This window comes from Artemia sp. Qi Xiang Cuo, chromosome 1 (assembly GCF_049724085.1).
Source record: "Artemia sp. Qi Xiang Cuo chromosome 1, ASM4972408v1, whole genome shotgun sequence".
In the NCBI taxonomy this organism is placed as follows: Eukaryota; Metazoa; Arthropoda; class Branchiopoda; order Anostraca; family Artemiidae; genus Artemia; species Artemia sp. Qi Xiang Cuo.
Genome location: NC_142794.1, coordinates 46,359,519 through 46,372,068, shown reverse-complemented (window position 1 = coordinate 46,372,068; position 12,550 = coordinate 46,359,519). Strand labels below are relative to the sequence as shown.

The following is a 12,550-nucleotide window of genomic DNA, read 5'->3' as shown; positions in this document are numbered from 1 at the left end:
AGAAATCTAGGCTATATGATTTGTAAAATGTAAAACTGTTGATATTTGAAAGACATAAAACTAATTTTAAGGAAGCTTTTATTCCCATTAATTTTGAATCACTTTGCGTCACTATGCAATTCATAGAACAAAATTGAGGACAAAAGGGGAACATTTTAAAAGCAGAACATTGAAGAAAACCAATACAATTATCCAGAAAATGCTAAGCTACAAAGGAAAAATGAACTACCTCTTGGAACCTTTTAGATACCTAATAGGACACTAATTTAGTAAATGGTTCATTCGAACTATAGGGAAGAAGGTAGCAGCCTAAAGACATGAAGGAATCCTCTCCAGGTTGTCCTCGGAGTACAAAAAAAAGTTTTCCAACCTAACTTTTTTTCGTTTGTGGCTTAAAGTTTAATATTAAACCTAATTTTAAACCAAGTCTATTCATTAGAGTAGAACTAGCTTTATCTTAAAAAATATCCTAGACAGATAACACTATAACCTTAAATGAGCCTCTGTAAGCAAATATGAACAGTCTCATACAAGAAATATTGTGAAAAAAAAACATAACTGATTTAGAGATTGATCTCAAAACCATCTGATGAGATTTATTTTAAAAATTGCTGGTTTTTCTTTTGTAGTGGAATGTGGAAAAAGTTCTTAAGCACACTTTATAATGGATTTAGTCTATTTGGCAGGAGTTTTATATAAATTCACCCTGGGAAAAAAAGGAAAGCCAGTATATCTTCTTAATCTATAGAAATGGTAATTTGAATTCCATCAAACATAGTTCCCAAAGACCTTATGTGGAAATCTTGAATTCATCTGGAAATAGAAAATCTTTTGCCAGCTAAATTGTCAGCTGACACAAGTGCAAGAAGCATATATATTTTATGCTTTACTATGAAAAACGTCAGTGCTTTCACTATGTCGGATTTTTCCGACATTATCAGGTTTGTGGCCCTCTTGTCGAAAAAAATAGTCGTGCCAGACTTCGGGATTTTGTCGGATTTTCAGTAAAAAATGGATATTTGTCTGATTTTTAAATGTTTTAGATTTTCTTTTTTTTTTACTGGAGAAGGATTTTCAAACTAGTTAAATCGGTGGACCGTTCTCTTAGTGACCTAAGAAAAACCAACTACCTCTAGTTTAAGAAAGGTGAAACTGTTAAAAATTTAAATATTTGTCATTGTTACTGCTGCTAATTTGGGATCTAATCTAGGGAAAGTTAAGGTGAGACTTTTTGCAAGTATATGATTAGAAAAGAAAAATGAAATAAAATGGCTTGCTATTGTCAACAAAGCACAGGAGAGCTAGGCTTCTATGGCTCTGGGTCCACTAAAATTGTAAGATTTACTATTTCATTCCAGCAACAATCTTTCATAGTAATTCAGAAACACTGGCACTTGTTATAATAAACTCAGTCAGGGGAACTAACGTTACGGGATGACTTTATGGGACGTTACTGACTATCAAACTATTTTGATAGTCATAAGCTTATTCAGACGCTCCGAGGCGGCGAAGCAAGTAAAGCAGCAATTCTCGTTTGAGGACGAACTGTTTACGTTGCGCGAAATCCTTGACCCTACGAAAACTTTGGACATTGGTGCAATCGGTTTTCTGCAAGAGATTCTACAGAGATATAGTTGCACTGTCATGGGATGGAAGAAAGATAGTGTAAGAATGGCGGAGTTTACTTGTTTTTGATTTTGCAAAAGTGACAGATGTCTGTGATATTGGGCGCCACGTGGCTTTTATAAAAACACCAAGTGGAACTCAAAGATTTCCTAACATAGTCTGCATTGTGCAGTACCTTCTGACCTTGCCATTTTTGGACGCTGTTGTGGAACGGTTCTTTTCAACCTTGAAATACATTAAAACAGATCATAGGACCTCATTCAAAAGTGTGACCATTACCTCAATTATTCAGGTTAAGTCTGGCCTGAAAAGATACAAGTGTCCCATGATTTAGAGGTCAATGCTCCCCTCTTAAAATTACTCAAAACTGTAAAAGCTAACGCTACGGTGGACGACTGCGTTCAGTGTAGTTAAAAAGTGCAGTTAAAAAAAAATGAGGAAAGTTTGTTTTGTATTTGACTACAAAAGGATTTTATATGAATTTATTAAAATATATGAGGTAAGAACGAATAAAAGTGATTGTGAATAAGGTGTGAAAAAATTATTTGTTTTTTCTGACATGGTAAATATATGTATGTTATATGTTATGTATATGTATGTTATATGTTATAAATATATGTATGTTACCATTGAGGAAGGAGGAGTTGTAGGACAGACAAGTGTAAAAAGCTTATCTCGTGAAAAGAAAAACATTCCTAAGCGACGGAATACTGTCAGATTTTTCGGTTGGAGTTGAAAATTTATTAGATTTTTGACCAGCATGGTGTTGGAAAAAAGGTCAGGTTTTCTGTGGTCGGGTGTCAGAACTTTCAGGATTTTTAAACAGACCGAACGGAAATCCGGTAGGAACAAAGCGGAAGCACTGGCTTCCCCTTTTTTACGAAACTCAGTCAAATTTCCAATGGCTCGTAACTTTTGATTAGTAACTTTATACTTGACGAATTTTATATATTTAGAATCACCATAAAAGCCAATTCTCTTGATTTATGTACAGTTATCAAAGTTTCTTTTTCAGAGTTTGGTTACTATTGGCATAAGTCGCTCCTTACTTACAGCTTGTTACCACGAAATTTTGAAAAAAGTATTTCACAATGAGCGAAGAAACTTTCGCGACTGACACAAAAAAGTTCATTTTATCCCAAAGCTTGGACTTACACAAACTTTTGGGAAAACTTGCTGTTATATTCCAGATACGAATAGAATAATTTACTATTTCTCACAAATGATAAGAAAAGAAAGAGCTTTGCCTTAGCCTGTAGGACAAGTCCGCATAGTAATACATTGCTTTCATCTCGGCAACGGTACTCCGTATATTAACTTCTGCAAAATATCGATTTGTATAGAGCAAGCAACCAGTAGGATTTAAAACGGAAACCGCCCTTAAATGCAATTTTTGCTGCTAGAACTCTAACACCAAACGGCATGGTCCAGTCAAAATTTCTCTAATGAACATAAGCTTTGATGATTTATTGAAAACTAAAACGATCAGTGCTCAAAGAATCCTCAGGAATTTTGTTAACGAAATCTGTAGGAGCCAACCGCAGAATTCCTGTCAGAACTTATGAAATCCCAAGCAAATTGTGAGGAAATTCTGGTGGGGTTTCAGAAAATTCAAGGAAATTTGGAAACTACCCTTCCAACGTTAGGAAGATACCTAGACACCCCTGCTGACGACTTATTCAAGAATTTCAAGCCATTTATATAGAGAACCCAAAACAGAATCAATTTTTTACGAGCATCCCTTCAATAAGAAAGACATAGTCCACCAGGACATAATATATAACACCTGTCCCCGGGCCCTGTGGGACTGTATGGACCCCTGCGTTTTCGGTATATGGTACTCGGACCATTAATAAAAAGCTATCTCAACGTTCTCACCAGATGGGTTTAAGGAAAAAAAGTCGTGCAGGGGGGGGGGGCTAGGTGCTCTCCAATCTCTTTTGACTCTTAAAAAGGGAACTAGAACTTTCAATTTCCAATCAAATGATCCCTCTTTGAAGTTAATACGAGCATCCCTTCCATAAGACTTATATATGCCCCAAGGGCATAACTTACAACGCCTGCCCCCGGGGCCTGGTGGGTTGTGTCGACACCCCAATTTCTGTTATATTATCTTTGAACTATTTTTAACAAAATAGCTATCTTAAAATTTTTATTGGATGCATTTGGGGAAAAAGGGTTTGGGGGGGGGGGAAGCTGGTTATCCTCCAATATCTTTTGGCGTTTAAAAAGTTAACTAGAACTTTCCATTTCCAATCAAATGAGCCGTCTCTGAAGTTTATACGAGGATTCCTTCCATAAGAACCATAAATACCCTCAGGGAATAACTTATAACCCTTGCCCCTGAAGACTGTGGGGGGAGTGTCCTATTCAAACATATAATTTCCAGAACTAACAATTACGTTGAACAAAATGGCTATATCAAAATTGTTATTGGATGCGTTTGGGGATATGGTGGGCGTGGAAGGGGTGTCAGTTGCCTTAGAATAACTTTCAACTATTAAAAAGGGAACTAGCCGTTTAAATTTCCAATCGAATGAGCCCTTTTTGAAGTTTCTACGACAACATTGTCTACACAAAACCTTATATGCCCCCAGGGCATAACTTACAACCCTTGCCCTGAGGGCTGTGAAGGGGGTTTCATCCTCACAGACGTAATTTTCAGAACTTAAAGCTACTGTTGAATAAAATGGCTAACTCAAAATTTCAATTCGATGTGTTTGGGGAAAAGGTCGGCGTGAGAGGGGGGGTTAGTTGCCCTCCAATCACTTTCGACTATTAAAAAGGGCACTAGCCCTTTGAATTTCCAATCAAATGAGCCTTTTTTCAAGTTTCTACGACAACGCCTTCTATAAAAACCTTATATGCCCCCAGGGCATAACTTAAAGCCCTTGCCCTGAGGGTTTTGGGGGACTTTCCTCCTCAAAAACATTTTTTCTGTCTGGAAATTAACTATGCTTAATAAAGTGGCTATCTCAAAATTTTGATTAAATGTGTTTGGGGGAATGATGGGCGTGGGGGGGCTAGTTTCCCTCCAATCTCTTCCGACTATTAAAAAAGGCACTAGCTCTTTGAATTTCCATTCGAATGAGCCTTTTTTGAAGTTTCTACGATAACGTCTTCTATAAAAACCTTATATGCCCCAAGGGCATAACTTAAAACCCTTGCCATGAGGGTTGTGGGGGAGTGTCCTCCTCAAAAACATATTTTCTATCTGGAAATCAACTACATAAAAAAAAATACAAAAATTCAACTATAAAAATCCACTACAAAAATTCCTACATGAAAAGGTCCTCCCACGTAAACTACGAAAATTCCACCCGGACAATTCCATCCTCGCTGATAATTCCCCCCGAAAAATTTATTTCGGATGATCCCACCTGAAAATTCTCCTTGGCAGATTTTTCTAAAACTGTAATTTGTGATTATTTTCAAATTATGCCAGAAATCCCCCCTCACTCCATGGAAAATTTAGCCTCCAATCTTTTTGGCTACTTGAAAAGGGCACTAGAACTTTTAAGTTTTGTTTTAATGAATCCTCTCCCGGTATTCTAGGACCATTCTTTCAATACGATCACCACTGGGGAAAAAAGTAAACACGTATGCGTGATCTTTCTTCTGGCAAAAATAAAAATTCCAAATAGGGATTAATCCTTTAAATAAACAGTGATAAATTATGTCACTGCATATGTGACCAAAATGTCTAGTATTTTTTGTGAAATTTATCACTATCTATTAAAAGGATTTATCCCTATTTGAATTCTTATTTATCGTCACGGAAGGGCAGTGTGGTCTTCGAAATTATCTACTTCTGGCCAAAAATACAAAATCCCACATTTCTGCCGATTGGAGCTTGAAAAATCTACAGAAGGGTTTTTTGAACCCAGTGGTGCGATTTTCGTTAAGATTCCTTTTATTTTTGTGGGTGTTTCCCCCTTGTTCAAAAATCCAGCAAGTTTTCTCTGGCTTGTTGCTTTTGATGGGCTGCATTAAACTTAATGAATCTTATATATTTGGACCAATATAAAAAGTCAATTTTTCTTATGTATCTGTTGATATCAAAATTTTGTTTTTTAGAGCTTTGGTTACGCGAAAATATTTTTTCTTGTGTCAATCAGAGTGCAGGGGATTGTGTATCTGTTGATATCAAAATTTTGCTTTTAGAGCTTTGGTTACGCGAAAATATTTTTCGGCAATCGGAGGGGATTGATTTCCGCAGGGATTTCTGGGACATACACATTTGTATGTCTAAAATTCGCTTCACCGAGCGAAGTTCGGTCACCTGGTACTATCTACAACACTAGATCAAATGTAATGACTCGTAATGTTTATCTAAATTTTTAGAATTCTGAAAAACTAGCGCTTTACTTAGAAATGACCTTGTTTAAGATTATTAGAGAATTTAAATTGTATGCCAGAAATTATCGGTATCATGACTGGTGAAAGACTATCGAGAGTTTATAAATTATTCTTTTATTGTTTGCGGACTAGTTAAGGGCTTTTCTATTCTGAACAGAACATCCTGTCCTTTGCGTCAGTTTAGTGTTTTCAGCAAAACTAGATTTTCAGAATTCTAGAAACAAAGGAAAATATAATTAGTCAGTCTACTTGAGCTAGCTTTCTAGAAGCATGTTGCATAAACTGTGAAGCAAAGATTTTGTGCATTCATGTTTCTACTTTGATCAGAAATACTTTATTTTTGTAAATTAATAACAGTAAATTTCGCCTGCCATATTTGGAAAAAATTTATAAGCAGTTTCCTAACAATATTACCAATATCATTTAGTTTCTCAAAGGTTCAATTATTTTGATACCAGGTACTAGAGTAAATTAGAAACTAGCTCTGTATAAGGCCCTCCTTTCAATTAATTCGATTACTTACCATTAAAAGTTCCTGTTGTAGTTGCCTCACTGCTTCTTCTTTTAATGTCAGTTGAGCGTTACATTGAAGCGTTCGTTCGGTTTCATCACGAGCATGTCTTAGAAGGGCCCATTTTTCTCTTTCATAAGCATCTCTTTCAGATATTACTTGCCTTAGAGCATGCTCGCTCTCACGCATTCGCTTAAAAGGACAAAATAAACTATTAAGTTTAAGCTTTTGAATGCCTGAAGAAGACAGAATGATCTAGGATGTCGCCGAGCTAAGAGCTTTAAATATTGAACTAGGCAGCTACTTTTTCACTTCTTGTGAATCTTAAACAAGTATTTTCTATGAAAATCTGCTTTTATTTTAGTAGTAATCTGGCATATTTTAACTTGGTCTATTAACAGCCAGCTTTGTTTTAATTCAAATACTTTTTTTTGCATTAGTGAGTATTAGGTGTGGCATATTTATTACTTACTTATTTACCTTTCATTCATTATCAGAAGATGTCTCGTGGGTCCTTTCCTAGCATGATGTAGCCAGGGCATGATCCAAAAATTTATCGTGGGCTTTGACTTGACTTAAAACTCCTGCTGGAGGTTTATCGTGGAGAGAGATGTGACTCTTCGCCTCCATTTCGAACGGTCCTGGGCGAGCGTGACTGCTTCTTGGAAAACAGTACCGATCATGGAGAGGTATTGGGTAAGGCCGTCCCTCCTTCGGAATTGGGGTCTTCCACGGGGGTGCTTCCAGCAATGTTCAGAGGGATCAAACTTGAAAAGTGTGCTTGCCGGTGCTGCTGCTGGTATGCAAATTAAGTGGCTGAACCACCGTAGGGTTCTTACGGTGAGCTGACGAGAGGTGGAGGTCTGATCCGTTATTGTCAGCAGTCGGGTGTTTGAGACGAAGTCGTACCACTTGATCCCCTCGATAAGAGGTTTGTTTGGGCCACATCTATGGCATCATGAACAGAAGCAGCAACCGGCCAAGTTTCAGCACCGTAGAGAAGGACTTGCGTTACGGTCGTGGCGTAGAGACACATTTTGTTTTTCGGCTGATGTTGGGCTTTGACCACACGGAACAGCATAATCGAGCCATAATAGACGCGGCTTTAGCGATGTGCGACTGGACTTCCATGTCAATTGAGCCGTTATCCAAGACGGCAGATACAAGGTAAGTAGGCCTAAAAGTCTTGACAGCTTTAACAGTGTGCCCTAATACGTTGAATGCTGGTGAGCTGGTGGAATTACCTAACGGGTCTATGATCATTATTTTTGCTTCCTGCCAGCTAATATGTAGTTCCACTTCCAGGGCTTCTTCAGACAGTGTGTTGAGGGCTGCCTCGAAGTAAGATGGCACTGACTTTTTATTCAATACACGTTTCCGCAAATTCTCAAATGCCTTTGAAATTTAAGTATGTTAAAAAGAATCATTATTCATGGCGCTCTAAAATTTGACAATAACATTAGATCACCAGCATGCACTGCAATTCAATAGCATGGCTAATATTCTTTCAAAATGACAATTCTATTAGAATACAATATCATTTGGAATTTATAATAAATCCGAAAGTGCATGTACAATTGAAATATCAAGCAAATGAAAACAAAGTACTTAAAGATGAACATAAGGTAATGATGAATAAAAGAGAATACGTAAAACAGAACGTCAATTTTTTTAGATGACAAATCAGATAGTTTATATTTATATATAGAATAGTTTATATAAAATAATTTATTATTTTATTTGATCTATTTTTTATGCAATTGATTTTCTGCTTGTTTTCTTATCATATGTCTTTTTGCGAAAAATCCTTCAACCTGCTTTTTTCTATCAAAATAAAACTCAGCCAACACTGAACTTTTTTTTCTTTTTTAGGCTTAAGACGAACACAATTAATGCTTAAATAAAATCATGGAGTAACAAAAAGGTAGTACTGCTAGCATGGGCGTAGGGAGGGGAAGGCAGGGAGGGTGCATCTGCCCCTCCCCCCTCCTAGACCTTCAAATTTACATTAGATATGGCTGAAACAGCAGATGGTTGGATAAGCAGTTGATAAAAGGTAGATGGTTGAAAAAACTGGAAATAAACAGAAATGTCCAAATATCGGTTCCGATATTTGGACATTCATCAATATGCTGACAATCATCAATATGCTGAAGCATATTGATGATTTATAATTTTTGGTGATTACTTATTAATAAGGATTTCATAAGTATGACAGAACTTGCTGGCAATCTAAGGTTTTGTGAACTGCCAATATAGCTTCGGCCCCCCCGTCCTTCATCACAGAAGTGGCTGCCCCCTCCCCAAGGCAAGAAGCTACGTACGCCCATGCCGACATAACTTCATCTCCTCCTCCATCACACAATCGACTGTCCCCCCTAGACAATATGCTGCCTACGCCCATGACTGCTAGTCTGTATGGTAGTGAACGGATCGAATTTTCAAAAAAAAATTCTAGTGTTTACATTTGTGTATAGCCTACCATTGATTAGTGATTTCTAATTTAAAATATCTTACTGATTGCATACATTATAGCTGTTGAAGACAATTTCCGTTTGAAAAAATAATGCTGAGGTTTATAGAGATTCAATCTACAGGAATTCAGCACAACAATAAAACTAACCCACATTAGTTCATCTCCAGGAAATAACTCCGGATAAAAAAATGATCAGAGACATCTGGATCTCATTGACTTAGGAAAGAGCGTCACAAATCCCAAGCGTTATTTATTCATAATAATTTCAATTACTTTTAAATTTTACTTTATTGTGCATTAAACTTTTGTTCGTTTTGGGTTATTTATTTGCTTGTAGCAACCTCTATTCGTTGTAAAGTTTGGTTTATCATATTAATTTATTTCTGCTCCTTTTAGGTTTGAGTATCATTCTTTGCAATTCTCCAAAAGAATATTTATTTGAATTATATTTTAATTATTCACTTACTTAAGTCTCTTACCATGGGTTTGGGGTAGAGAACAATGAGACAAGGGGCCTCCAGGTAGGTCTATCGCTTGCCAGGCTGACAGATTTTTTTTTTTTTTTTTTTTTTTTTTTTTTTTTTTTTTTTTAATTAGTCAAAAAAACTGAGGAGAATAAAGACTATTGACATTAATGTTTATGCAAGTAAGGGCGTTTATGATTTTTGTTTATACACTTTGTTCATAGATTTATTGCGTATATATTATTCACAAAAATAGTCACATTTACTTATTAACTTTATAAAGCTGATAGCCATACAAGAAATAGCGTTATTGGTTAACACAAATCATTTCTATCTTAAGTAATAATACTAGAACAAAAATTTTGAATCAAAAGCTTCATCAAAGCTTCATCAAAATGCGTATATATTATTCACAAAAATAGTCACATTTACTTATTAACTTTATAAAGCTGATAGCCATACAAGAAATAGCGTTATTGGTTAACACAAATCATTTCTATCTTAAGTTATAATACTAGAACAAAAATTTTGAATCAAAAGCTTCATTCTTTAAGCTTTAGTAGCATTTATTTTTGTTTTATTCCAACTTAATTCGAACAAGTTTCAAACTGAAGAATGTTTCATATACCAACTTTAAATTGACGCCTCAGGGATACGCTTTCCTTTGAAAATTGTGAGAGCATGAAGGAGCCTGAATAGAATTCTATTCATGAATAAGGAAAATCGTAGGCAAGGAAATGCAAGATGCTTGTTTCCCAACGATGACTCGGGGGAAAAATTGAAATAGACCAATCTATGGAAGTGTAAACATTATTTGGAAGATGGTGGACAGATAACAATTACATAGGCTGAACATAATGGATTTTGAAAGAATTATTATTTAATAATTTGAAAGAACTAAATAACCAAGATTTTTACAGAAAACTATTTAGTTATTGGAATCTAAATTCGTATATTGCATTATAAATTTTGAAGTAAATATGAACTTGAAATTTTCTCAAAAGCGATTACAAAAACCTGGTATTTTTTTTTTTCTGAAGACAATGCATGAAGAAAAAATATCTTGCATAGAAAACCATATGTTACTTACAAATAATCTTGGAGGGAATAACCTTACGCTTACCTTTTTCGGGCTGAAGTGGTTGTTTTACACCTTAAAATAGTAGAAGCCCTCACTTCGCTGTGAAGCAATCTCTTTTGTTCCTTAAATATGGCACTAGAACTTTCAATTTACATTCGAAGGAGCACCCTCATAATATTTGAGGACTATTAGTTCGATACAAAAGCCCTCTGGGGAAAAAATTAAACAGACAAATAAAAACGTTTCTTTAACCAGTCTTCTCGAAAAAACACAAAATTTTGCATTTTTGTAGTTAGGAGCTTGAAACCTAAGCAACAAGATTCTCTGATGAGCTAAGTTTTTTGGTATAATTTTCGTCTAGATTATACCTCTTTTCACGAATTTGAAAATTTCGCTTCCTCCCCTTTTTTGAAAATTACGAAAATTTTCTCTGGTAACTGTTGATGGGTGAATCAGCGAAGTTTATAGGAAAAATAAAGCTAAACTTATGGGCGATGGGCATGGGCGCCCATATGGGGGGGCAGGGGGGGCTCTTGCCCCCCTGCTGAATGATGCTGCCTTATTTTATATTTTGTTCTGAGATTTCTATTATATAGCATTAAAAGTAGCAATTAGATGAAGTTTGCCCCCCCCCCTGGACTTCAGCTTATGGGCGCCCATGGCGATGGGCGAGTTTTAAACAAAGCAAATTTTACAGATTTAGAATCAAACAGTTAGTGGTAACGAACTGTAAGTAAGGAGCGACCCGGCTCAATAGTAAACGAAACTCTATAAACCGAAATTTTGATACCCATAGATACATCAAAAGAATCAGATTTTTATGCTGATTTCAAGTATATAAGTTTCACTAAGTTTAGTTATACCCATGAAAAGTATGCGCGCCTGAGAAAATTTGCCTTATTTTCGAAAAAAGGGGGAAAAACCCCCAAAACGTCAAAGAACTTTAATGAAAATCACACCGTCGGATTCAGCGTATCAGAAAACCCTCCTGCGGAAGTTTCAAGCTCCTATTTGCAAAAATGTGGAATTTTGTATTTTTTGTCAGAAGAAAGATTACGGATGCGTGTTTATTTATTTATTTTTTTTCCATGGGTGATCGTATCGATCCAGTAGTCCTAGAATACCGTAGGAGGGCTCATTCGAACGGAAATTAAAAGTTCTAGTGCCCTTTTTAAGTGACCAAAAAATTAGAGGGCAACTTGGCCCCCTCCCACGCTCATTTTTTTTCCAAAGTCCCCCAATCAAGATTTTGATATAGTCATTTTGTTCAGCATAGTCAAAGATCTAGTAAATATTTCTTTGAGGATGACTTAATCCCCCACAATTCACGGGGGAAGGGTTGCAAGTTATGAACTTTGCCCATTGTTTACATATAGTATTGGTACGTTTCAGGATGGATTTCATAAAGACGTTCATAAAGACGTTTCAGGAGGGATTTTTTTATGATGGAGGAGGGGGTGTCGGAGGAGGGGGTTACGGGGGAGGATCCTTCCATGGAGGATGTTTCCTTGGGGGAAGGGACATTTCTATGAAGAGGGTGCCGGATTTCCCTGCATTATTTAAGAAACGATCAGAAATTAAATAAAAAAAACTAGTTTTTTCAACTGAAAGTAAAGAGCAACATTAAAACTTAAAACAAACAGAAATTATTACGTATATGTGGGGGTTCGCCCCCCAGTCGATACCTCGCTCTTTACGCTAAAGTTTTTTTAGTACTTCCAAAAGAGCTATCTATTCTAATTAACCGGCCTTTCTGACTCATAGGTTTGTGATTCGAACAAAATTAGAACTTTGGCGTAAAGAGCAAGGTATTGACTAGGGGGGACTCTTCCTAATATACGTAATAAAACATACGAATATAGAAATTCGTTACGTAACTTAATTCGTAAGTTACGTCAGAACAAAATTTCGAGAAAGCCATTTAGCCAAAAAAAGGAAAATTATTATGCGAATTTTGTTTTAATTATTCATGTACGGTGAGCCAAAATCAAATCTGCATTAATTCAAAAGCGTTCAGAAATTAAATAAAAAAA

At 36.0% G+C, this 12,550-nt stretch overlaps 1 protein-coding gene across 4 annotated transcripts in view; it reads right to left on the bottom strand.

Annotated features, from left to right (window-relative positions):
* Positions 1 to 12,550, bottom strand: part of Liprin-gamma (liprin protein kazrin) — a 212,433-nt gene that overhangs the window by 92,357 nt on the left and 107,526 nt on the right. For all 4 annotated transcript variants that reach the window (XM_089107912.1, XM_089107906.1, XM_089107920.1 and 1 more), the window contains exon 5: positions 6,509 to 6,688. In XM_089107912.1, the coding sequence (XP_088964038.1) occupies positions 6,509 to 6,688 (180 nt within the window). The remainder of the gene's footprint in view (positions 1 to 6,508; positions 6,689 to 12,550) is intronic.